At 32.9% G+C, this 27,789-nt stretch overlaps 1 protein-coding gene across 1 annotated transcript; it reads left to right on the top strand.

The window, feature by feature from the left end:
- The first annotated feature begins 101 nt into the window (after nucleotides 1-101).
- On the top strand, nucleotides 102-27,511 carry LOC143042060 (uncharacterized). The gene is made up of 7 exons (XM_076214299.1): nucleotides 102-581; nucleotides 20,905-21,076; nucleotides 23,382-23,485; nucleotides 24,181-24,306; nucleotides 25,316-25,498; nucleotides 26,245-26,357; nucleotides 26,829-27,511. Exons 1-7 carry the CDS (start codon nucleotides 515-517, stop codon nucleotides 27,045-27,047), a joined length of 984 nt encoding a protein of 327 aa, XP_076070414.1. The 5' UTR covers nucleotides 102-514; the 3' UTR covers nucleotides 27,048-27,511.
- Nucleotides 27,512-27,789: the final 278 nt, after the last annotated feature.

Here is a 27,789-nt window from a genome sequence, read left to right as displayed (position 1 = left end):
AAACCATTATGTACATGACATTGGTATTTAAGAATAATACCTACGTTTCTATGTGAAAAACATCATTGTGCATTTAACATATAGGGATAAAGAGTGTACAACAATTCATTTTGTAAATGTGCTTGGTATTGCACCACTGAGTTTAAATAATGGGGTTCAAATTCGCTTTTATCCGCGGAGGTTTTGAAATGTGCTGTTAAATATTTAAGATTTTCTATTGAGTGTTTTATTAATTACAGAGGATTAAAGAATAAGAATATAATCATAATATTTAGTGTATTGGTTGTTTAAAGTGTATTGATTAATTTCATTTTTCGCGTTGGGAGTCTTATTTAATTATTAAAGATCCGTAATTTAAACCAGAAGTAATGTTTAGACTCATTAACTGTGATTTTCATTCTGATCATAATTTACAATGATAAAGCAAAGTTGATAAGTTGTGAAACTGGCGTGTTATTTTTCTGATTTCTGAAAAAGGAACAGAATCATATTCACGCCTTTCTATTTGAAAGAAATGAAATTTTACGACAAACTTGTGGACATTATTATTTTCCTCTTCATCGTCATCATTTCTTCTACTGGTAAGTACTTTTTTTTTAAAGATTATTTCCTATCGTTTTTATGTCTTTATACATCCCTGGCTTTCAACAGTGTGTTCTTTGGTGATGGTTAATCAAGAAAAGTGCATCGATCGCAAATTATCAATGCTATTTCTATTTCTAACAAATACAAGGAATTTGGATATATGAGCATTGTTCGCCACTGGACGTTAAGTAACCAACACCCAATACATAACCGTTGTTTTAACAACATTCATAAGTGATGTATAAATTAGATTTATTCCGAGTGGTTCATGACAATATCTGAACCTGCATCGCTTTATTTGAAAAAAAAAAATGAAAAAATAAAGATTCAAACCAAGAACTTTTTTCAGTGATTGTTCGTTACCCATTCTATTTACATATTTTGTAACTTTGTTTCAATTTAAAAAAGAATTTATGAACGCAAGACATGTTAGAATTTATTTTGTTCATCCTTGCCGTTACGCATTCTAACAAAAACAATAGACTGAAGATAATTTGCTATCTGTTTCTGAACAATTAAAATAGGAGGGATAGGTTGGATTTGAACTGAAACTACAAAAAAAAATTGAATACTAGTACGTTGAAAACTAGAAAACAGTCAATATTACTATTTTGGCGGATTCAAAACTTGTTGAATACCTTTGCATGTACACTTAAATTGGCGGATTTTTTTGGCAATTCAGTTCTATACGCGAAAACATTGAGTAAGCGAAAATTTGCACCCCGCAAAATTAGCTCGCTATACGGTATCAAATGCAATCTTATCATTTACGTGAAGGTTTTCAACAAGTAACTAGAAATATTCCACCATAGTGTACACCAAGACTCATAGTAAAAATATGATTATAATATACTAGTCTACAAATGTTAGTAACATTTTGGTCGCGTTTTCCAACGTTCGTTTACTTTTTGAGCCACTGTGTTTTTCATCAGTAGTATGCGCTTCTCCATTAATTTCACGGTTTTGGCCTATAAGCAAGTACGTGCCATACACCAACATAAGTGTAAGAAATAATTTTGTCAAACCTTATGAAATATGCTATAAAACGTTTTAATTGGTGCCGCACTATTGTTGAACATTTAGTCGTTGGTTTATTTTCAGTTCTTTGAAATTTCGAGAATACAGTATGGGTATCTATGATTTTGGTCATTTGTCAAGCGTGGTTTTAAAAAAAACTTACTAAATTTATAAGCTAGTACCTTTAATCTAATGTCTATTGATCATGTTTATTAAATTTTTTTATGTCCCACCTACGATAGTAGAGGGGCATTATGTTTTCTAGTCTGTGCGTCCGTCCGTCCTTCCGTCTGTCCGTCCGTTCGTTCAGGTTAAAGTTTTTGGTCAAGGAGGTTTTGGTGAAGTTGAAGTCCAATCAACTTCAAACTCAGTACACATGTCTTTCTAATTTAATTGCCAAATTAGAGTTTTGACCCCAATTTCACGGTCTAATGAACATAGAAAATGATAATGCGAGTGGGGCATCCGTAGCTTACTGAAAAATGAAATAAATTATTTGCCGGAGCTCGGAAAAGATCGTCTTAGGCGAGGCTACCAATTTACAAAACCCACTTATGAATTTTAATGACAAATAACCTCATTGTAATAAATGGAAATAAATTGAATAAACCCTTTTCATTTTGTCAAGTGAAGATAAATCCACAATGACAAATTTATAATACATGTAAAAAGAATATCGAATTTCCGATTTATGTGCATGTATTGTCTGTTTAAACGAAACTTTATTGCTCGACTAACTTTCTTGTATTTAAAAACAAATGAAACTATGAGGTTTTGAATGCACAATGCATCTTATATAGACAGATGAGTTGTTATGTTCTGATTCAGATATTTAACACATTGTTTAAAACGTGCATTATATGACATAATCAATTGATTGAAGAATTTCCTTCCAAGTTATATGGTTTCGAATACTTTGGTACACAATTTAGTCAAAATGAAGATAGTGAACGAGTTTTAAAGTGTTATTAACTTCTTACTTTATATATATAGTGTAAGGAATACTTGATTGAGTCTCTTCATTTACATTTCAGACACCCCCTTTTCCCGTCGGTATTCTGTCTGGTTCGTGTTGCTCATTCGTTTGTACTGAGTTTTATATGTTGTGTTTACTGCTGCTTATCTTTTTGTTGTTTTTTCCCGGTGTTTGACTTATGGATTTACTATTCATTTGGATCGTGTACGCCTTTCTTTTACAACACTTGACAGCTTTTTTAAAACTACTTCATTTTCAGTATTTTATTTAACTTAATATAGAGAGTACATTTTAAATCGGGAATGTGCTAGTTTCTTTTCAGCACCCCTCACTGGTCGGATTCCTGAGTTGGTGTCCTCTCCTAAATTCCCTTTACACATATTGACTGGCGGAATTTGCACGTCTGATTCTTGAACTAGTAATATTTTGTCGCTACTATCTCTCACCTTTACATTCAAAAGTCAATGTTAAGATACAGTTACAGGAGTGATAATGGCGTTTCTGACCTAAAATGTTATTTTCGCGACGTCAAACTGTGACATATCGGTAAAAGATGCATTTTCCGACTGGTTGTTATGCTTAAATTTACACGGATTTAACTTGAAAACGAGTTCATGGACCCCTCGTTTTCAAAATGGCGTTAGGTTTGCATGATTACGTATGATAATGATTTGTACCAATTTTAATGTACATATCAAGAGCATATTTAAGTAAATAAGATTTTCATAATGTTTCTACTGTAACAAAAATCCTCTGGTGTTTATTTGCTACAATAAAAAAGTTAGATGTGGTGGACTATCGAAAGGATAGAAATGTAAAAAACAAAATTTGAGTAAATGTTTAAATTTTCGACCCCTTTTATCTCTGAAAGTAGCACACGAAAGTATTTTTTATTATATATATTTGCATATTTGAATTGCATGCTGAATAATAGCTTGCATGCAAATTTTCGTAAAAAAAATCATCATTGGAACGTAACTATGGTATGCCCTTAAACAGAACAACTGTTGGTTTTATCTACAAGTACTAGAGTGTACGTATCAATCTAATAGGTGCTGAAAATATAAATATCATGTAAAAATAAGGAGATAATGTATTATTCCTAATTGACAACTATTCACCAGAGTTCAAATACGTTGATCTTAGCAATTATAGGCAGCAGTTCAGCCTTCAACAATGTAAAAAGCCTATGTAGTTGGTTATAAAAGGCCCTGATAAATTTCAAACTTAAAAACAAACTGCCTAATTGTTTATCTTCAAATTCAACTAACATTAATTTGGCTTTGTTACAGACTTTTCTGTTTAATATATACTGCTTAAAACCAATTATTATCAATAATTTGTATTATCAATAATTTGTATTATCAATAATTTGTATTAGCAATAATTTGTATTTTGCATAGACTTATTAAAAGTAGTTATTTGTGCAGTCTTTAATCTTGTAAATCTAAAATACGTTTCAAATTTTGAATCGATTAGTGTATTTCGTTTCTTTTTCTCATAATCCCATTACATAGGTACAAATAACAAAACTATTTCCTTAATCACTTAATCGTGTTTGAACTTTGTTTAAAAGATTAAATTGGTGGGAATGAAATTATTGCGAGTCATCAGATCTTGAAACCGAAGCAAGGTTTGTTCGTTTTCTATAGGGTGTTGATGATGATACATTTTTGTTTAACATCCAGCGGCAAATTACATACATATTCGGTACGAGAACATTTTAATGCGATCTGAACATGAACTCTGCGTATTACTAGACGGACACACTAAGCCGGATATTTAACATACTAGTCCAAGGAAGACCTGTAACCCTATCAGAACACTTTATTTTAAATCCAAATTTACTAATCTTTGCTCTTTCTCCTCAATGTCATGTCATGCGTACATTGTACTAATTAGTAGGGTGTTGATTTGAAACGAATACGGTTCAAACCCATGGCCTCCCGCAATCAATCGAGGGGGCAAGGCACTGCGGTGAAAGTGCTGGTAAAGAACAGATGTGGTATGCTAAATTTGTACTAACTTATAGATTTGTGCAGTTATTAAGCTTATAAAACAAATATCTAAATGGACCAGCAAAGTGGATGTAATGATATAAGAAAACACATAGGTGTTATTCTTTGTTTCAAGTACATGTAACTCCACTTCTACTTCTAGTTTCAAATGTGGTATTTTTCACGCTTTTTCCCCAAACATGAGAGAACAGTTTCTCTAAGCATCTTGCCTCGTTCTTTGTCCGTTATTTGAATGGTACAACTTCCGTCCTTTTCTTCTAACATACCTATACATGTAGTTTCCTTACGGTCAGTGAAACACATTGAATTACCACTGCATATCTAGGGAAAACAACAAAATAAATTATCCTTCCATTTATTCAGCTGGTTTGCATAGACTACATTTAATTGCCTATGTCAAGTTAGGAATATTGGTTAATTCAGTCTTTTGTAGTATCTGAAAGGATAGAAAATTTGAATGTTTTTTTTTTATTTGTATTGAACTCAAATGTGGCTCACTCTTTAACAAATCTTAAATACGAATATTTGTCGTTGTCAATGTGTCACTTTAATCCCTTCACATGGGTGCCACATGAGGAGATGAGTCTTTTTACCCTTCTGAAGTAACTGCTACCACCCCGAATCTTTGGTGGGGATAACGTGTTGCTCAGTCTTTAGTTTTCTATGTTGTGTTTTGTGTACTGTTGTTGTTTAAATGTCTATCTTATACGTCTCAATTTGTTTAGTTTATTTATGCCCAAATGACTATGCATACATGTATATATTTTGTAAATTAGTTACACAAAAGAGTTCTTTATTAAGAAATGGGCCTTGATGCTGGTGGAAAGAATGATCTCAAGAATCAATAAATATTTTCATATATTGCAATAGTAGTGGCTGAGTAAATATTTTTTAAACTTTAAAAAAATAAAATGAAGAAAAAAGTGAGTCAAAATAAAATTGATAAGGCACAAATCAATGATCTTTAAAACATTACTTATATTGTCATTATATATCGTATGCTTGTTTAGATGTGTATCACGAAATTTGATCAAGATATATTTAAGGTACAAACAAGTAAACAAATATATGTGTTAACAACACATTGTCTAAGGTGTTTAGTTTATTTCACGGGTCATTAGAACAACAATTCCTCATAAAATACAGTCATTGATAAAACTGACAAGTGACATGGATACTCGACTTCACTAGAACACGTTTTAAGTTGATGTGGTACAAACAATTGTTTACTTCATTGCTTATTTATTGACAAAGTATTGATGTCTAACTTATTTTATCTAACATCTCTCTTTGTTATATAAACGAACAAACAAAAACAAAAACAAATTTTAACAAAAATAAACATGTTTTCAAACATTTTAGACATGAAAAAACTGTGAAGTATGAATGTTAAAGAATTTTGTAAGAATATTAAGATAGCTTGACAGCCACCAAAACAACGGTTAATCAAGAGTGGCTACGAAAGATTTGCTAACGTCATCTTATTATGAAATAACATTTTGAATTACTAGTATAGGCACATTGACAATTGAGGAAAAACACTACGGATTCATAGCTCAATAGCTTTTTATGTTAAATTCTGCAAATAGCTATTTTGGATCTTGAAACAAAGTGACAGTCATTTCGTGTGAAAACTATGCCTTATTTTGACTATCCACACACGTTTGATTGAATATTGGAATGCACTGATTCCCGGGAGTCTGATAGTACAAATACGGTTACGTCTTATATGAACAATAGGACACTATGCCCTGCTATTTCAATTTCATTTATTTATATTTATTATACAAATGTTTTACTGTGGTCCAAAATCCGTAAGCTTTCGTTTGATACCAAAATTACTTGGATGTTTACTTATTGATAAAGTTACAGCTACATGTATGTTTAGGAACTATTTGGCTTAAACTGTGTACTACATTCCTTAAGTTCTTTCTGACAGGGCCGACTTGGTTCCGTTGAGGCCTTACAAACTGTGGATGCCCTGTCGAAAGGTGTGGAAATGGTAGTTTTTGTAACACTAAAACACGTTAAGAAAGACATCGCTGTCTGAAAACAAGATGAATTATTTTTGTCTAGTAATATTGAAATAAGAGCGTACTTGACATACTCTATAATAATGAAAAGAAGCGGTATGATTTATAAAAAAAGAAGATGTGGTATGATTGCAAATGAGACAACTATCCACAAAAGACCAAAATGACAGACATTAACAACTATAGGTCACCGTACGGCCTTCACCAATGAGCAAAGCCCATAACAACTATAGGTCACCGTACGGCCTTCAACAATGAGCAAAGCCCATGATTGCCAATGAGACAACTACATGTATCAACAGAGACCAAAATAGCATAGAAATTAAAAACTACAAATGTACAAATATGTATATAGTTATCTGTTTATGTGTGTTCTTTGTTTTAATCACCATTTCTAACCTTTTTTTTTCTCCTATTTGAATTCTGTAAAATTGTCACCTGTTGGGCCTAGACAAGTTATGAATGATTTCAACATATTGAAAACATGACAGTAAAATATTAAAGAATTTTATCAGCTACGTGACCTCGAACAAAATAAGATAAGATTGTAGTTTGCATGATTACACAGATAGCTTATGCTATTGTCATTTACCGAATCAAATTACATAGACTGTCAAAATGGGAACGTGAAGTCATTGTCTAACCCTTTGTCTACGATTTTTTGGCTTCGCAAATTTATTAGACCGGGTACTTTTGAATTATAAATGAAACCACCTAAATATGGTTGTTAATAACATTTGAACAAAAACACCAAAAAAAACTTATTACTCAGATATTAAGAACAATATCTGTTTATCCTGATATGATTAATAAATTTTAAAAAGTATGTCAGATCGTGATCAAGTATAAGGTACAATATCATTCCATAATTTCACATATGAAATTATTCATTATTATTACGTAAAAAAATAAATATGACTCTTCCATTATTACAAAACGCTTCAAATAATTATTAATTCATTATGATGATAATCTTTTGAAGACATATATGATAATGTATCAAATATCAAATAAATACAAAATTATCCGTCTATGATATATAAAGATCCAAATATTTTCCATTATATTCAAAATATCTTCAAGATCATATTAATAATTTTTAAAATTGGATCGTTATATAACTGCTCTGTGAACTGCTGCATTAGTATTGATTGTCGTGTAGCGAGTACATAGCCATGCTAAGATGCATTGCAATTTGATATATTCTCAGTTATGGTGTATTTCTAAAATGAAAAATAGTGAAATCATGAAAAAGAGTATTTATCAATTCCTGGGTGGCAATAACAAAGGGCCTAAAAGGGGGTTTCGGTTCGGTCCTACTATAAGTTATATGGTTCGCTACTGACCCCATATGAAACTTACTAACCCCATACGGTCTCATAGGGAGTCAACACGTGACAGCGTTTAACCAATCACAACGTGATAATTCATCTATGGTCCGATAAGTTTCTTTATTCCTATAGACCAATTTTCTCTTTGTATTATTGTTTGCCCATTACATTCTAATCGTTATATTCTAGCACCGTTTTTTATACCCTATGTTTTTCATACCTTATTCTTTTTACCAGATTTTCTCTTTTATTTTTTTGTCTTCCTACACTTACATGTAGTTCACTTTTAACCTCTCATTCTCTTTTCTGCAAACCACATCCATAAAAAGGACCCTAAAAATTATCAAAAACTTCTAAGATCATTTTTTCCAGAGAGAATTGAAATCTTAGTTTCTTTATAATCTATAAATTTATAAACAGACAATCTAAGAAATGTTGGTTATAGAAAAGCCTTAGTATTTCGAAAATTTAAAGTTTTATAAATAGTAAATTTATAATTATGACCGTAACAATGATAATTCATGTCAACACAGAAGTGCTGACTATCGGGCTAAGATTAGTTCTTTGTTTCGTACAAATCTTTTGTGCCAATCATTTCCCCTCTGATAACAATACAGGTTGTTCTCAACCCGAATAATGATAAGATCAGATACATGTCAAGGGGATTATTTCGTCGTCGCTTGTAGGCAGCAATTTCCCAATCAACAAAAGCCAGCCCTAGTCGGACTCTCATGGTCCGGAATGTTTTGTGCAAAATCACAATACACGTATACACATTTGTAAAGAAGTCTGTAAATGGCCATTAAAAATATCTTATTTACTGAGAATTGTGATTATTGTATCAAATGTATCGAATGTATGGTCGAAAACGTTTTTTTTTGGTCTCGACGAATGACGATTTTACATATAGCTTTTTTTGTACTGTTACGCAAATAATAGAGATGATTGAATGTAACTATTGATATGATTTAAATACTATAAATATTGTTTTAGTCTATTAATCTGCACTAAACCTTACCCACGTAATAATATTATGTATGTACACTGACCTAGCAGATTTAAGGGATTAATCATATATAAATCTTGCCTCACCCGTTAAAGGTGTACTGATTCGGGTCAGATATCGACCATAAAGTACCTTTGGAACTCCAATTTGTGCAAGATTTCATAATTCAAATAAGCATTGTGACAGACTTTTTACGTTGTTATAAACGTTTGATCCTTTTTTAACGGTGGCGTATCAGACTGCTTTCATATGTTTAAATATCATACTTCATATATACAACCAGATTAAATCCACCATTTTCTAAAAGAAATAATTATACAAACGGGATATGACAGTTGCGTTCCATTCATTTGTTGAGTTTGGGCTTTAGATTTTGAATTTTAGACTTTCCCTATTGAAGGTTCTTAGGAGTTCGGTATTTTTGATATTTTACTTTTTAATTTAAATGACAAAAGAGACTTCGATTTTTGTTATCTGTCAGTTTTGTCGTTTGTAAGAAATTGTCTGTTTCATTTTACTGATACTATAAAAATAAATCAATTAAATAATAATTTTCACTTATTCTAAGTTATATTATTATTAACCTATTTTTATTTTCGAATATGGAAAAACATTTTTTTAACATTGTGGTACAAGCTATTACATGACTTCCTCAATTAACAATATAATTTGGGTAGTTGAATTTCATCAATCAAGGGTTAACTTACATCGATACTTCGTCTTTGTCAGTGTTATGCAATAAAAAACACCGACTCTTCGTCTGTGTAAAGGGTTATGCGATGGTGATAATCGATCATCCGTCTGTGATAGTGTTATAAACATTGGTTGCGTTCAATATCGTAGCAGCTACATATATCTACATAGAGCTACGTAGATTTTTGACTACTGAACGTGTAGATAGCCTAGCTGCTAAATAGATCTCCACGTTCAGTCTAGCGTTCCCCTTTATAGCTGCTACGATATTGAACGCAACCATTGTAAACATCGATTATGCGTCTGTGTAAAGTGTTATGTAATGGTAACATCGATAATACATCCGTGTTAGGTGTTATGCGTTAATAAACCAAACTACGTTTGTGTTAGTGTTATGCGATGATTAAAAATACTGCTACTTCGCGCGCTTTTAGTGTTATGCGATGGTAAATATCCCATGCATACTTCAGCAGGAGGTTTCTATAAAAGTCTTATTGGAAGCACAATGATAACTTATTCGCTAGATATAAACAACAATGATCTGCTACTTTTAAATGTTGCAAGAAATTGTGCAAGAAATTGTAGACGCCCATCTATGTACTAATTAATCGTCTTAACATTGTAAAAGTCATTTGCACTAGTTAGCAAACTTTCAGATATTTATAAAAAAACAAGAAAGCATAGCCCAGTTTTGATTTGGGAACAACCAAAACGTCAACTTTTTTTTATTTTTTTTATTTAAGGATGTTTGCTTGTCATGTTTTGGAATTTTTGTCAGATTTTCGAAATCCTCTGGTTTTATCCATTTAAATGCCTTAACAATTTTTCCCATGGACCCCCATTTTTCTTTTGATTAATCTTTTACATGTATAATTATTTTTAATAGATTTTGAGAACTTTAACTGGTCAATGATAAAGGTATGAACAATCAAGAGAGAACATTTTCCCGCCAAAATTCCAAATGGCTAATATCTCGAAACAAGCACATTGACCCCTATTTTTTTTGCTTGTTTTTATTCCTCAATTACTACCCTATCAATATACACTAGTGTTATGGAAAGCTATTTATTTTGAAACTGAGCAGCGAATTTCCTTAAAAATGCTGTTTGTTTGTATTTTTTTTTTATATAAGAACAGTTGACCGAAAAGAGACGAACAGATGACTTCTTGTCTTGTGTACTTGTCAAATATTCTGTAGTCATGAAATTGAAAGTGGCTGTTTTTCAAAAAAACTTGCATAAGGCCACACCAATTTAATTTCTTGTTCTACGGATTTTTGGACTCCAAAAATTGGGGTGAGCGAGCGATTTGAAAATTTTAATAAAAAAAATTTAATTTGCAAATTTTTGAGGCTAAGCTTGAAAAGTAAAGGAGACGATTATATATTTTTTTTGTAAAAATAAAATAGTAGGTTTTGACAATATTTTTAAAAACTTGATTTATCACTTGTACTTTGACATTTCTTTAATTTATGAAGTATTTTTACCCTGTTCACCAAGAAATAATTGTATAATTAAATCTGATCTATGAATGTGTGACTGACAATGCGACAATTCTCCATCTAAGTCATAATCAGGTTGGGAACAACCGCTTAATGTTATAGATATCCCTTTTATGATGGGTCAATATAAGTTATGATATATTTCTTTGTAAAAAACACTTTTTAGTACAAAAGGGCTCATATTTTCTCATTGTATTATATGTCTCTGATATATTAAAGTAAGGGGGAAAGAAACCAATGTTTTGTTCTGTACAGGTATTTCCCCTGTTATCAATCGGAGCACTCCCACGTTGGATAAATCGCTTTCATGCTGAAACAAATATTCACACAGATATTTTCACAGTGTGATGGGGTGCTTATGGGTTTAAAATCGTTATATTCAGGTTAGACTGTGATTTTAAAAACAAATGTTGATATCTTTTTATAATATTTACAAAAAAACGGTGCGGGATATAGACATGATTACATTTCCGGATGCAGGAAGCGGGAACATAAAAATAAAATAAAAATTTTGTTTTGAAAAAAATAGGTGCGGGCGAGTCCGTCGAACAAGGAATTAAATTGGTGTGGCCTAAGGAAAAATTTGCAGTCTAGTCATTCTTGAAAATCAAAATTGAATAAAGACGAATACATAATACTTAAAAGTACAATGAAATAAAGTGATTCTTATACATAGTATACTGATTTAATCTGAACAGATAACAATCCTGCAAACATTACCATTAACTTTTCATAAACCACACCGAAATAGATTTGACTACGCCGTTTATCACCTTTTATGCATTTAAATTCGTTCATTTAAATCTGAAAGTGAACATTTAAATACAATTAGAATGTCTCAACACAGACAAAAGATTTAAAATTGCTTTAAATATATAATGTTGCATTCGAAATATATTAAACCACTTCAAGTTAACATATTGGATAATTTCTGATGTGTTGAACTTGCATTGACACAGTTCTTTCTCAAATATTAATGAATACATTTGTATATAGTGAAATATCAACAAACGAATGCATTATATGAAATCACATATATAACTAATGGGACTTTCGTAGTCTCGAATTATATCAAACATATAATAAATACTATATGCAAACCACTGGTTTTGAAAATAACAGATTGAAAAGTTCCTGAATGCAAAGCACCGATAATTTAGAAGAACAGCTCTTATAAAGCTGGCATTTCCTTTATTTAAACATTTACAAGATACTCTTCAACGAGGGACTATAATATATTGTGTCTAGACTAGAGAAACCATTCGTACTAACAATTGATTAGGGTAAATGTGTGACGTTTTTCTATTAATTTCATCTGAGTGCAAATATAGATTTAATTAAAAAAAACATCAATATTTAAATTAGTGCGGTGACTGAAGGTAGATTTTTTTGAATTTAATCTCCCCACCGAACACACACCTATATAATATATCATTGGAAAGAGGAAATCGTGTACTATAATAATATGCCTGTCGTCAGGATTTGGTATGGTCACAATTTTTTTAAATTGAGGTCAAAGGTCATACGTGAAAATCTGTGAAAATTTGGGAGGGTTTCAATTTTGACATTTTTTTCTATTTCTAAACTCTACATAAATACAAACGATACTGTTTTGGCTTTATTAATGTTTGTTATTATACATAAACCTTAATCATTAAGATTTATTTTATCAAAAAAATCCTAAAACGACGTTTTATATACAAAACCTCAAAAATTAAGTTTTCAACCTATAAAATGTTTAGAGCACCTTAACCTTTTGAAAAAATTTAATTTCAGGTAAAAATCAAGTGTCATGCAGGACAATACTTTAAAATTATTTTTTAAACTATCATATTGGGTGAGGTATCAATTCAAAGCAATAGAACCCTACAGTCAAATATGACCTCAAATTGAATTGCGGATACTTTACGTTTTATTATAGACTATTTGTTGCTTTTGGTTTTTTTCACAATTATTACTGCTTCCATATATAGTATTATCTGTTGTTGCGTATTTTACTCTGGTTAATATCTATTACATTATAACTTTTGTACCTATATCCCCCCTTTTTATCCTTGCAACGTACCACAAACTTCAAAAGTATTCCATATAAAAAAAAAGAAGATGTGATATGATTGCAAATGAGGCAACCATCCAAATGAGACATAAATTAACAATATGTCCTGTACGGGCTTCAACAATGAGTAAAATTTATACTGCATAGTCTTTAATTCACGAAATGAATATTGTAAAACAAACGAAAAATCTATCGACCTGATTAATGTACAAAATGAATAAGAAACAAAAAAATATATTATAAAGAAACATACGACAAACACTGCATTACCGTCTCGTGACTTGAAACAGACACAAACAAAATGTGGCGGGGTTTGACTTTTTCAAGGGCACGCCAACACTCCCCAAACCCGGGGGTGGGACCGTGTGTATCAGTTCAACAAGCTATATACCTAATCAACCGTTATCTCCATCATCTTCATTTTCACCAACCGTCACAAGACATGTTTTTAATATTTCTATACATTTCACTCATGGCCACAGGTATGCACATGAAAGGTACTGTTCAAAGCAAACACGTTATTTTGAGATTTTCTTATAAGTACAGACAAGGTATTGTAGGAAGTCCGAAGACATTTGTTCCCAAAGAAATACCAGCTTCAAACCATCCCTTTCAATTCATCCAAGATTTAACAGAGATCTAAAATGGGGAGATGACATCCATATGCTTGTCTGCAAAGATGATGGGGGAAACATTATGCATGAGACGTACACACTGTCTTCATTTCGCTCAATTTCATGGTTGGCAACACATTAGATAGCGTCGCACTCTATTTAGAAGCATAAAATCCATTGGCATTCAATATTTCAACAAGGTGTTTCGAACCAAACTCATTGTACATTTATAAAGCCAATATGAAATGAAAAGCAGTAAAAACAAATGGCAACACAAACGGTTGACGCAACAACTGCTTAGCAATTAAGAAATTTCTGTGATGCTATTTCCTGAGAATAGTTTTGGCTATGCAGTTTCATTGAGTTACCATAAAATTAGTTGCAATAAAGACGAAGGCATTGACTGAATTGAAGAAGAACAAGACAATTCTTCCGAAGTTGGGTATACTTCTGTACAGTTTGTAGATATGTCTTTTCTATTGTATACTTGCAGCGGAATGACATATCTGTCCGTTATTTTTGTCTATTACATTTGACATTAAAATTTTGAGTTCAGTTTTCCATTGACTTGCAGCTGATATGGCATCTTAAATAGTTATTTTGCTACAAAATATTGTTATATTTGCCTTGAACTTGTTGAAGTTGTTTGACAACTGAATTTCTATAGAAATCAATGAATTTAGACTGCATTTTACAAGTAGAATATTTTAAATTAGAATCAGCTGGAAGAAAAGATCTACTACTAAGTAATATATTTATCTAGTAACGGTGTCATGAGGAATGACCATAACATCGTTGTCAATAGCCAAAATAAAATTAGTAAAAGCAGTATCGTGATCTGAGATATCTGCTTTTTTTTCGATTTTAGCAAATAATTTGTAATGCAACCAAAATGACAGAGTGCTTGAAGTTTAAAAGAGGGACGGGAAACTATTTTAACTTTAACTTTATCTGACACGGTTAAAACATTTTTAATACGCTCATCTGATTCAAACTTGAGTAGTTCTTGATCTTTCTAAAATGTTTGGTTGCAACAAAATATACAAGCGCTCCAGTTGAACTACTGCATTCTAGAACGCGTACACATACCGAAACAGAGGGACAACAGTCCGAAAATTGTATGTCGTCATTAAATATCAGATTAGAAGCTTCCTCGCTCTAAAAGGGGGAACAAATATGTTTACTTGTGTAACTTTTGTAGCATGAACAACGATAAACAGCCGGCACGGACTTCTGTAAATTAACAGCTTCCGCATGAAACATCTTGATGTTCACCTCGTCTAATCTTTTATTCAATGCAGATACAAAAATCGACTTTCCAATACTGGTAAATTGACTCAAAATGTCAGTCCATTTTTTCTTTTCTTTGCATATTAAACACTGCATAAAATTTAACAACGTTTGTCTTTTCTTTGGACTTAATGGGGCAAGTTGCAACGGACTTGACGTATCACGGAATATTTACTGAAACTATCCGTAAATTATTTGGATTTTACAATTAGACTTTTCTGACAAAGTATATTTAATGTTTTATAACAAAAAAACATAGAATATAAACACATACACACAAAGATTGTAGCATATATCAGTGCAAATATGTGTATATAATAGCGAAAAGGTAGTAATGTCATATATCAGTTGAGACCAAATTATTGACTAATACACAAAATGTGACGGAAGGCAAGTGATTAAGTTCCGTGTTGAAATTGAAGTTTTTTATTCCATTCTTTTTCCATTGATTTCTTAAGGTTTTTTTCATATTTTGGTTCCGAATTTTTTATCACTGATTAGTTTTATGAAATACTATATGCTAAAAATATTACGGGATAATTTGTTTTACTACGATGAAGAAGAAACTAAAGTTTGTGTCTGAATTTGCGATTAAAATTACCTAAATTTTTAACAGTCTAAACTTCGCAAATTTTATAGATTATAAGAAAATGAAATACTAAATAGAATATTTCGATATCTGAAAATAGCGTCAGGAAAAACTATTTCAGTTAAATGTAAGCAAACATACACAATTTTTCATTTTGAAAAAGGGGGGTTGAAACTCTCCTATATACTACTAGTCATTAAAACGACTTTTTAGAAAAATGTGACCGTACGAAATTCTGACGACAGGGCAAAAACTAAAGAAGACATATTTGTCTTTAAGTTAAGACCATTTTTAGCCGTGTGTTATTTGGGGAGATTAAACTCGCGATCTAGACGACTTTTTACACTTCTGTCACCGCACTAAATTGATGAATCAACCCTGAAGAGTAACTCTTTTACTCCACGCCATCGTCCTGATAAAAAACGAGGGATTTTTGTTTGTTTGTAGGTCATTTTGTTTTCAAGTGTTTATTGGCGATTGCGTTGAAGGTTTTCATAGGTCTGTCACATATGGAAAACTTGTCTTCCAAACATTGTACAAGAGATCTCAAACTTTCATCAAGAGATATTGATTTGCGATATGCGATCTGTTGCAGTCAAAAGCAGAACGTTCATGTTATAAAAAATACTTGTGATAACATTGTTTCTTTCAATCTAAGATACACATGCAGAACCTTTGAGGAAACTAATACCCCAGTCCCACTAGGCCACGATCGCACTACGATCTGTGAAAAAAAATGCAAATTTTGATGATCGTAGTGCGGTCGTGTAGATCGCAGTAAGGTCGTATCACGGTCGTGGTGTGGTCTTCAAGATCGTGAAGAGCGTGGCCAACTTTGAACATGTTCCAAACAATCGTGGTGCGGTCGTGGCGAAATCAGATCGTAGTAGAAGCGAAGTGAGAGCGCACTAAGATCGTAGTAAGATCGCAAAGGTCGCTGTACAATCGTAGCGAGAGCGTAGCGAAAGCGTGATTCTATTCGGAGAATCTGTGCTACGATCGCACAGTGACGTTATCACGACCTCACTACGACCATCACGTTCTCACTGCGACCCAATTACGCTTCCACTACGACTACAACACGCTGTTCACGACCATAGTACGATTCTAGCACGCCCTTGCCGTCCTCATCACGCTCTTCTTACGACCTGACTACGTTCACACTACGACCATCATTCTCATTGTCATTTTCACATAAAATATATAAAAAAGCTCCCTAGATTTTGTTTGTTTGAATGTATTTATCATTTGCTCTAACGACTCAACTATGCTTCTCGTTTTTATATAGATTAGACCGTTGGTTTCCCCGTTTAAATGGTTTAACACTAGTAATATTTTGGGTCCTTTATAACGTGCTGATTGAAGTGAGCCAAGGCTCCGTGCTGAAGGCCGTACCTTGGCCTATAATGGTTTACTTTTATAAATTGTTACTTGGATGGAGAGTTGTCTCATTGGCACTCATACCACATCTTTCTATATATATTGATACATCTATGTCATCTCTGCTATCGTTCACTAAATATCGTCATTAAGCTTTATGGACCAGCAATAGATTGTAATTTAGGTTGGATTGGTCGGTCCGATATATCTGCTTGATCAGGATTCGTTACTTTGCTCCCTCTGCCTCTACATCAACTCCTACCACCATGCCAACGTGTTCTGGTAGATTTTGAAGGCATGACTGTATTGTTTCCGAGAAATCTACGATTTAATCAGAAATAGAAGGAATTGAACTGTATTGATATGGAACACGATGTTGACGTTATTGCTGAGAACGTAGTAAGATCGCGCTATGAACGTAGTATAATCGTGGTAAGAACGTGTTATAATCGCAGTAAAGCCCCAGTCCCACTAGACCACGATCGCACCACGCTCACTGCAATCTAAAATAAATTCAGATCGTGGTGAGGTCGCGGTATGAGCGGCATGAAAATGTTAATTTTCGTTGCTTTCTCGATGCTACTACGTCCTAATTACGCTTCTACAACGATCCCGCTGCGATTAAACCACGTTCTCACCGCGCTTATTCTGCGACCTCACTACGCTTATAAAGATCTTTCTACGCTCTTCACGTTCTCACTACGACCATAGCACGATTTATCCGATTGCAACACGATCTTACTGCGATTATAGCACGTTCTTACCACGATTATACTACGTTCATACCGCGATCTTACTACTTTCTCAGCAATATCGTGTTTCATATCAATATAGTTCCATTCCTTCTATTTCTGATTAAAACGGAAATTTCTCGGAAACAATACAGTCATGCCACCAAAATCTACTAGAACACGTGGGCGTGGTGGTAGGGGTTGGTGTAGAGGCAGAGGGAGCAAAGTATGAACGTCATACTAAACTCCAAATAGTACACAAGAAACTAAAATTAAAAATAGTACAAGACTAACAAAGGCCAGAGGCTCCTGACTTGGGACAGGCGCAAAAATAGTGGGGTTAAACATGTTTGTGAGATCTCAACCCTCCCCCTATACCTCTAGCCAATGAAGAAAAGTAAACGCATAACAATACGCACATTAAAATTCAGTTCAAGAGAAGTCCGAGTCTGATGTCAGAAGATGTGACTAAAGAAAATAAACAAAATGACAGTAATACATAAATAACAACAGACTACTAGCAGTTAACTGACATGCCAGCTCCAGACTTCAATTAAACTGATACTATACACATAAGTAGTGTAATACTTGTCATCAAGAGATGTCGGAACAACCAATCAAACCTAAATTACAACCTATTGCTGGTCCATAAAGCTCAAATGACGATATTTTAGTGAACGATAGCAGAGATGACACAGATGTGTCAATATATATAGGAAGATGTGGTATGAGTGCCAATGAGACAACTCTCCATCAATGTAAAAATCTATAAAAGTAAACCATTATTTGCCAAGGTACGGCCATCAATACGAAGCCTTGGCTCACACCGAACAGCACGCTATAAAGGGCACAAAAATACTAATGTTAAACCATTTAAACGGGAAAACCAACGGTCTAATCTATATAAAAACGAAAAGCATGGTTGAGCCGTTAGAGCAAATGGATAAAATAAATACATTCAGACAAACAAAATCTAGGGAGTTTTTTTTATATATTTAATGTGAAAATGACAATAAAAATGATGGTCGTAGTGTGAACGTAGTAAGGTCGTGAGAAGAGCGTGATGAGGACGACAAGGGCGTACTAGAATCGTACTATGGTCGTGATGAGCGTGGTAAAGTCGTAGTGGAAGTGTAGTTGGGTCGCGTTGAGAACGTGATGGTCGTAGTAAGGTCGTGATAACGTCGCTGTGAGATCGTAGCGCAATCTCTCCGAATAGAATCACGCTTTTGCTACGCTCTAGCTACGATTGTACAGCGACCTTTGCGATCTTACTACGATCTTAGTGCGCTCTCACTACGCTTCTACTACGACCATATTTCGCCACGACCGCACCACGATTGTTTTGAACATGTTCAAAGTTGGCCACGCTCTTCACGATCTTGAAGACCTCACCACGACCGTGGTACGACCTTACTGCGACCTACACGATCGTACCACGATCATCAAAATTTGCATTATTTTCACAGATCGTAGTGCGATCGTGGCCTAGTGGGACTGGGGTATAAGATCTTGTTGCAATCGGATAACTTGTGGTATGGTCGTAGTGAGAACGTGAAGAGCGTAGAAAGATCTTGATAAGCGTAGTGAGGTCGCAGAATAAGCGCGGTGAGAACGTGGTATAATCGTAGCGGGATCTTTGTTGAAGCGTAGAGAGGACGCTGTAGCATCGTGAAAGCAACGAAAATTTACATTTTCATGCCGCTCATACCGCGACCTCACCACGATCTAAATTTATTTTAGATCGCGGTGAGCGTGGTGCGATCGTGGTCTAGTGGGATTGGGGCTTTAATAAACCTTAAATTAAACACTTCCTTTTTTTAAACATGTAGTACCAAAATACATATTTATCTTAAATTAAGTACTTAGTAGCATTTTCCGCCGTTAAAACACGAACTTTGTTAAATACCAAATAAAAACAATATTGTTTTAATCCATATTAACCTTATACAGGAATGCCATGATCGAATTAAACTGAATTGTGCACTTCTAAGCGGTTTAAACCAATACATGTATTAAAAGGATCAGACGCATACTAAATTATAAAAAAGAGTGAAACTACAGCAAGGGGGCGTCGAAACAGTGTTAGTCAACAAAACACAGACAACTACGTAGCCATAAGAACATACATAGAGTGAATTTTTTAGACTATTGTTTGAATTAAAGGTTGCCGTGAGACAATGAATTAAGAGAAACACTTTTAAGGAAGAATTCGAGTTTAATGCTCGTTTAATGAACACCTATATTATAAAATCAAGTAATTATTTTGGTTTTGGTTAGTTTCCCAGTATTTTATATTCCTCATATTTGAGTTATTAGTATTTCATTGCCGCAGTGTTCTTGTAGATTAGTGTTATTCAAAGGAAAATATTTCACTGGATGTGTTTTATTTCTCCACTGGTCGAAAGTATATATTAAAATGAGCATTTATCAATTTGCAAATTTATATAGGAATCATCAACTGCTTCACCGTCCCTTTGTATGGTTTTTATCGGTTTACGACACCTGTTCATAATATGTATGTTTTGTCATTGTATCTTACAAAGTATGTATCTCCATTACTTTCCTATTATCGGTTTGATGACGTGCATGCATGGTTTTGAATATACGTACATCGATAAAGTCTTATTCATGTTCTTTAAAGTGTTTTAATGTCTTGTTATGTCTCGTTAGCGCTAATCTACATATTTCACACGTTGGGTCGAGGCCACTGCTGGCGGACGTTTCTTCCCTAGGGGTAGCACCAGCCAAGTACAATGTAGTCCGCACTTCCGTGTTGATATGAATATCAAATATATGTTTATTTTTATGGATTTACTGTTTGCAAATATATTCATTATTTGAATTACAAATAATTTTCTTATTCTAGGCATAGATTACCATAGCCGTATTAGGCACAACTTTTTGGAATTTTGGGTTCTCAATGCACTTCAACTTTGTTCTGGTTTGGCTTTCTAACTTTTGTTTTATCTGAGTGTCAATGATCAGTCTTATGTATACGAAACCCGCGTCTGGTGTATTAAATTATAAGCCTGGTACCTTTGATAACTACTTTCATTACTCTTTTTTTCTTCAATTTTTCAGATGCAAGTTGTTCATTTCCTAGTGAGATATCAGGCGTATGGCACAGCGCCCACAAAGGGGCATTAACATTCAACGACACCCATCTAAATGGGTATCCTATATATATGTCTGTTGCAGTGCAGTCATTAAACTTTTCATGCGAAGAGAGTAGCGGTGATTATTATATGCTGAAGTATGTATAAAACACATGTATTAACACACAATACCGTAATTCAAGGTTAATTCAAATAATGGAGTTCATAAAACATGACAAATTCAAACGCTCGACTACATTTATGTCAAACAACGGAATGAATATAAGAAAACCAAAAGTCATATTCATGACTTTGTACAGGCACTTTACGAAGAAAATGATGGATTAAACAGAGTTTTATATCCAGATAAAATCTTTTCCGTTGATAATACTGTTCCGTTATTCAAATTATCCGGCAACACTGAAATTTTGTACTTACTGTCAACATAAGGCAATCATTATACTATCAAAATTATAATTATGTACTAGTATCAGTCAATAAGCCAGTAACTCAACAACACAAAAGCAAAAAGCAGCATAATAATAAACGAAATAAAATATTCAACTTCCTACAATAAAACATGCATACGTATTCACAAAATGATAAGCCTTAAACAACCCTGATGCTTTAATTACAAAAGAGGTATGATATATCAAAAGTACATTACAAAATCGTATTATGTCGAGGAGAAACCGACACCAACATCACAAGGAACCACAAGACGAAAAGACAAACATCAGGCTACATAACACCACATACAACTAAAGACTGAGTCGAAGGAACACAACCCAAAACTGGAGGTTATCTTATGTGCTTTCGAGGAATAGGCATAACCTGCTCCTGATGTCGTACCGACCGGGTCGCATAAGTAACCATTCGTTGCAACGTCACATTCGTTGATGTCAATATAAGGCAAAAGAACGGGATTGTGAGAAGTCTAGCTACATGTAGCTATAAAACCAGGTCAAATCCACAATTTTCTACCTAAGAAAATGCCTGTACCAAGTCTGGAATATGAGAGTTGTCAATTTGTCTGATGTGTTTGAGCTTTTGATTTTGCCGTTTTGAATTTTCCTCGGAGTCCGATATTTTTGTGAATTTACCTTTCGTGCGTACAACAATCAGAAAATATCCTTGGTCGTCTTTTGCACAGATATTACTGAACTATCTGTCATAATGGCGTCTATAAATGTTTGACGGCATGACGACAACTTAACCATTGCTTCACCATAGCAACAACCTTTCATCAAAAGTTAGGCATACAGGTGTAACACCACTAATTCGGGCCCGGCCAGAAAGCACATACCAGAAAGTAGTACATATTTAACACAAAATAGTTCCTACGCATGGACATAACTTTCAAAATATTTAGAGTATTTTATTAATTTTGATATCAAATGAAAGCTGCATGACTGGTGATTATTGTAGAACAATTTTTGACTGATAAATTTGAATAATAAAAAAATGGCATGAAATTTAAAAAGGAGGGTACATTTTGCCTTTTTGTCAGATCGGAAGTACCTGTTTTGGTACATCCGAAGTTCAGGGAACCAGTTCTTTCTTATATGCAATGTAAGGTATGTTGATTTTTTCAGTACAGGACACCAGAAGGTGTTGCTTTGACATGCAATGATTGTCACTTTATTTGAACTTAAGATAAAAGAGCTGTGACCACTCGAAATTGAGGAATTTAACATAGAAAGCAATAGGGCCATTAATTAGTGGTGTACTTCCTACATCCAATATTTATTATCATTGATCTGCCATCAGCCAAAGACAACTGAAGGCAAAGAAATGCATACAATAAATAAAATGTAGATGTGACAAACAACCAGCCAGACTTCTAATTGTAGCGGGCTAGCTATAGAACAGTTCTTTTTGTCTTTTAAAGAAGCTATTTTGTACTATAATTGAAAACAAAACTGAATGGAAATTTATCTGATCTAACAAAGTACACATTGCATTGATTATTAGCAAAACCAAATCCGTGATTATTTGCAGAAGGTATTCTGGTTTCGTTCTGTAAAACATTTTTGTATATACAAGCGTAACATATTACATGTTTAGTACAGTATTAATAATCTCAATGTCCATTTGTTTTATTTTATTCATAGCTTACTTCAGCAAAGTAAGGTTTTTTCCTTTTTTTCGGGTCACGCGAATAAAAGCGCCCACAAAATTTCATGTATCTTTTGTTGTTTTGTAAATTTGAAATTTAAAGAACAAACATTCTTTGATCACATGGTATATTGAAATTTCAAAATAAACACACAACAAAATAAACTAGTAACATTTTCAATAAAACAAGACCAAATTATATAAAATCGATACTGTTGATTCGCAAAATTACCCATGTTAATCATTATTTAGTTATGACATTTTTTGTTGTTGTTTATCATCAGTTTCAAATTAAAGTCACCATTTTTTTTATTATCATAATTCTATATTTTCTTCTGTTCACAGAGCAACAGAAACAGCTTTTATATTCAACAATGATATAAGAGCATACTTGTGCTTGTATTTGAAAAGAATATCTGAATATAAATATTATTACCAGTTGGGTACAAGTAAGTAACACTATATTCTACGAAACTTCACAAGAAAGATTGAAAACTATAAGAAAAAAATTATTCAGACACCTACTAATTCAGAGAAAAATTAAGAACATAAAGAAAGAAAGAAAATGATATTGGTTTAATAATAATAATAATACTTTATTCCAAAGACAAGTACAGCTTATAGAATATATATAATACAATACAAATTAATTATACATGCACTATATCACATAATACGAGAAATCCTCTCAGAAAAAAAATCAACAGTACAAAAAAGTCATTCATCATTTCAAACAACAAAATATCAACAGCAAAGTTTGCGCTGAATGACACGAAAGGAAAATCAATTGAAAAAAAAAAATTGACTATTGTAGAAAAACGGACATACAATAACTAAGTTTTTACATTTTGATTGAAAATTATTGGAAATGAATCAAATTCATGTATAAATCTAATTGTGAGACTGAAATATTCTGGTCGTCACTCTATATATTTCCCATCTCCTCTTCACATTTAAATAATCTAAAGTGGAGAATGTAGTACATGTGAGATACACACTAGCACATTGAACAAGTGATGAGATTAACAAAATAAAAAAAAAAAAATGATTATGCAATTATTAAAGATCATGTATTTATCTAGGAATTGGTCATACTAATATAATTATAATTATAATACAATTGTATACCTAAATCCCTTTGCAGCTGTGGACCTTACAAATAATGATCATATCAAAGGTACCTTAGAGGGTTCAACTGTAGTAATGTCTGATGTCTGTAATAGGGCAACACCTTATGAAGACAGTACTTATATAGTACTAGTTAAAGATGGTAGGTCACATTCAAATCATAAAATTTAACCTTATAAAGATATCAAAAAGGATTGATCATATGATGCAGCTTAAATGTAATTGTTCATATTACAGATGTTATATACAGGCTTAACTCCGCCTACTTAATATATTGTTTGCAGATATCAATCCTAAATACATTGCTTGACAAAACTTCAAAACAAACAAAGCAAGCAAGCAAAACGAACCTTTAACTAGCTAGCTTTAGGCTAACAGCTGTAAATGTAAGAGGGATGTTCGATCTTCTGTTAAAAAAGACAAGCATTTAAAAAATAAAAAGACTGTTGGTAAAATTTGAATCGATAGTATATACATACCAGAACTTAAAAAAACAAAAAAAGAAGAAAGGCTAGTGTCATTGTTTGTGAGATATTATCACTTGAAAATTTGGCTGGGAAAGATTCTCTCTAAACTATATATAATAAAATTATGAAGATGAAAGTAGAGGTTAGGAGAAAAGAAACATATAATGGCACTACATGGATAAAACTAGAGGATTCCGAAATATCTGTCAAAAAGTCAAATTAAGAGTAGCTAACATCATTAAATAGATCAGTGGTTTAAACACGAAGTATAAAAACACATCGAAACAAATTATACTCGTAATAGTTTATCGATATTCAAAGTCGTGAATTGCGTAGAAAATGACAAATACAAGTAGCAAACAAAAACTGATAGAATCACATGAACTCCAAAAGGAACAAAAACGAGTGCGTCAACTGAATATTTGTCTCCTGATTTGCACGATCCACTACCCCTGTGAATACACACACATTGTTAATGTGTCAAGACGACTTTTTTAGTATCTAAGCAAGCATCAACAACAGCGACTACATGTCGCTAGTGAGTTGAAACACCGAAATATCGTTTAGTCAAACGATTCGTGATGGTGACCATGAAACGTATGAAGTAACGATTTCAAAGAATTTTTTTCAATATATTGTATGATTATTTACATGTAATATGTATTTTTGTTTTTCCAATTTTAGGTGCCCCTGCTTCAGGAATGGGTGAAGCCACATGTTCGAACGCACTATTGGCTAATTACGGTTCTGTATCAATAACTGCTGCTTCTGGAGCTTCTTGTACCAGCACAACGTTCGATGGCTGTACTGTCAAAACTGGACAGACTTATACCTACGACGGAGGATGCTCTACAATCCCATTTTCAAGTGAGTCGGAAAATTACTAAATGGAATTTTAACTCATTGAAGACTTCGTATCAAAGACCAAATATAGCAGATATTAAATCAATATAAGATATTTATTGCTGGCCATTATCGTCATAATTGTGATTCTCTTTGATGTTAGTATCTTTTCAACAAAGAGCAGCAATGAATTAATCATTTGATTTGCCTTTGCCTTTGCCATGTGATTAGGGACTTTCCGATTTGATTTTCCTTTGAGTGCAGTATTTTTGTGATTTTACTTTTTAATCAGATTAAAGTACATCTTCTTCATATTTCTACATTTTGATTTATTGAAAAAGAAGAAAGGATAGAAGATTGTCATACACGTAAGAGGTTTTGTTAGCTGTAAAACCGGGTTTAATCAACCATTTTCTACATTAGGAAATGTCTGTCAGAAATATTATAGTTGTTTTCCATTCGTCTGATGTGTTTGAGCTTTTTATTTTGATTTTTAAAAGAGACTTTTGTCCTTGAATTGTCCTTCGAGTTATGTATTATTTTTACCTTTTTCAACACTTAAAATCATATCAAATATATTACAAAGATCTTAATTTATAAAGGTGTTTTAAAATTTTGAATAATACATGTATTGGCAATATGTAATCACTTTAATGTCAACATTGACAATGGTAACATTCTTAGTTTTCCGTTGTCAAGACAAATACTCAATGCATTTAGGCTTTGATGGTGTAACTTTAATGTCAAAATACATTTATTTTATATCCTAGGTAGTGGGAACTTTGTATGCATGAAATCTGTTACAAGTAATGGGTATGCATATTTATCTGTATGGAACAACGACACCAGCGTCGCAAATGGAGACTATCAGTTTTCCTGTCTAGTAAGTTCTTTTTTTTTATTTTTTAAATACATTTATTGAAAATCCCCTGAATATAATTTACATTTTATAACCAAGGAAAGTATACACAAGGGGCCCTGTGTTTACAATGAACCATCGTCCAGGGATAAACGGTGGACTCTAATATAAAACATCTTTTTTTATATTTTTTGCATACATAAGTTATACATGCATATCAATTACACAGACAGAGTTTGCGTATAAAAGATTTATAACATTCTACAGTAAATAAAATACATCAAAAGTCCTAAAAAGACACACTACAATCTACACAATAATTTACCTTTACTTATAATTGACATTTAATTTTTTGTACTTTTAACACCTGGATTACCTTGTTATGTGTCTATTTAGTTCGTTTTATATAAAATGTACAATTTATTTTAGAGAGAATAATCTGTTTTTTTTTAAGAGATTAACTTATTTGCATCGAGCGTCTTTTTTTCCTTGTAGGTAATAAGTCAATCATCATCAGGAACAACTACGTACGCTACAGAAGTACCCAATTATTGTTCCGATACAACACAAACTTCAACGGCTCTTCCTTCAGGTGCAACAGAAGGGAATATATATGTGTTTTCAAGTCAAACGGGTATGTTTTCCCACAATAAAAAAACCAAGATATTCACGCTATCCTATGAATCTTTTAAAGTTATCAAAAATGCAAGGTAGATAAACTCATTATAGATACCAGGACTAAAATTTTACACTTACGCCAGACGCGCGTTTCGTCTACAAAAGACGCATCAGTGACGCTCGAATAAAAAAAAAATGCTTAAAAGGTCAAATTAATCACGAGGTTGAAGAGCATTGAAGACGAGCATAGCCGCTTGTCGGAAACAGTGAGTAAACTATATTTTAAATAAAACTAAAGAAACTATTACCAAATCTCCCATATTCTTACCATCCCTTGCGTCAACTATTTGACATACATATATCTTAAACATCTATGGTGTGCAAGGGTAAATTCACTCACAAATATGAAACATATGAGACCTATGCCAGGTGGTTAAGTCATTCAGCGGCTGGTAAATTTTCAGAAATTTTTCGGCTGTTGTCTGCTCATTGGTCGGCTTGTTGTCGCTTCGACACATTCCCCATTTCCTTTCTCAATTTTATTATAATTTATGTAAAAAAGTATTTAAGATGGTTTAGTCTCCAGCCAAAATGCACACATATTTGTCTCACGTTTACACTTAGATATAAATAAGTTACTGTTAAACACACATGTGTTTTCAAGTCAAACGTGCATGTCCGCAGTCAGTGAAAACACAATGCAAAAATAATAAAAATGTAGATATATCAAATTCTGAATTCATAAAAAACATTTGGTTCAACATTTTTAAAAAGGGTATTTAGTCTCAAATATAATTTTGTTTGTCTTATACAACAGACCTCTTTTACGAAACAAGTA

This window comes from Mytilus galloprovincialis, chromosome 8, assembly GCF_965363235.1.
Source record: "Mytilus galloprovincialis chromosome 8, xbMytGall1.hap1.1, whole genome shotgun sequence".
NCBI classification, from domain to species: Eukaryota; Metazoa; Mollusca; class Bivalvia; order Mytilida; family Mytilidae; genus Mytilus; species Mytilus galloprovincialis.
This window is presented reverse-complemented; position numbering and strand designations above follow the sequence as displayed.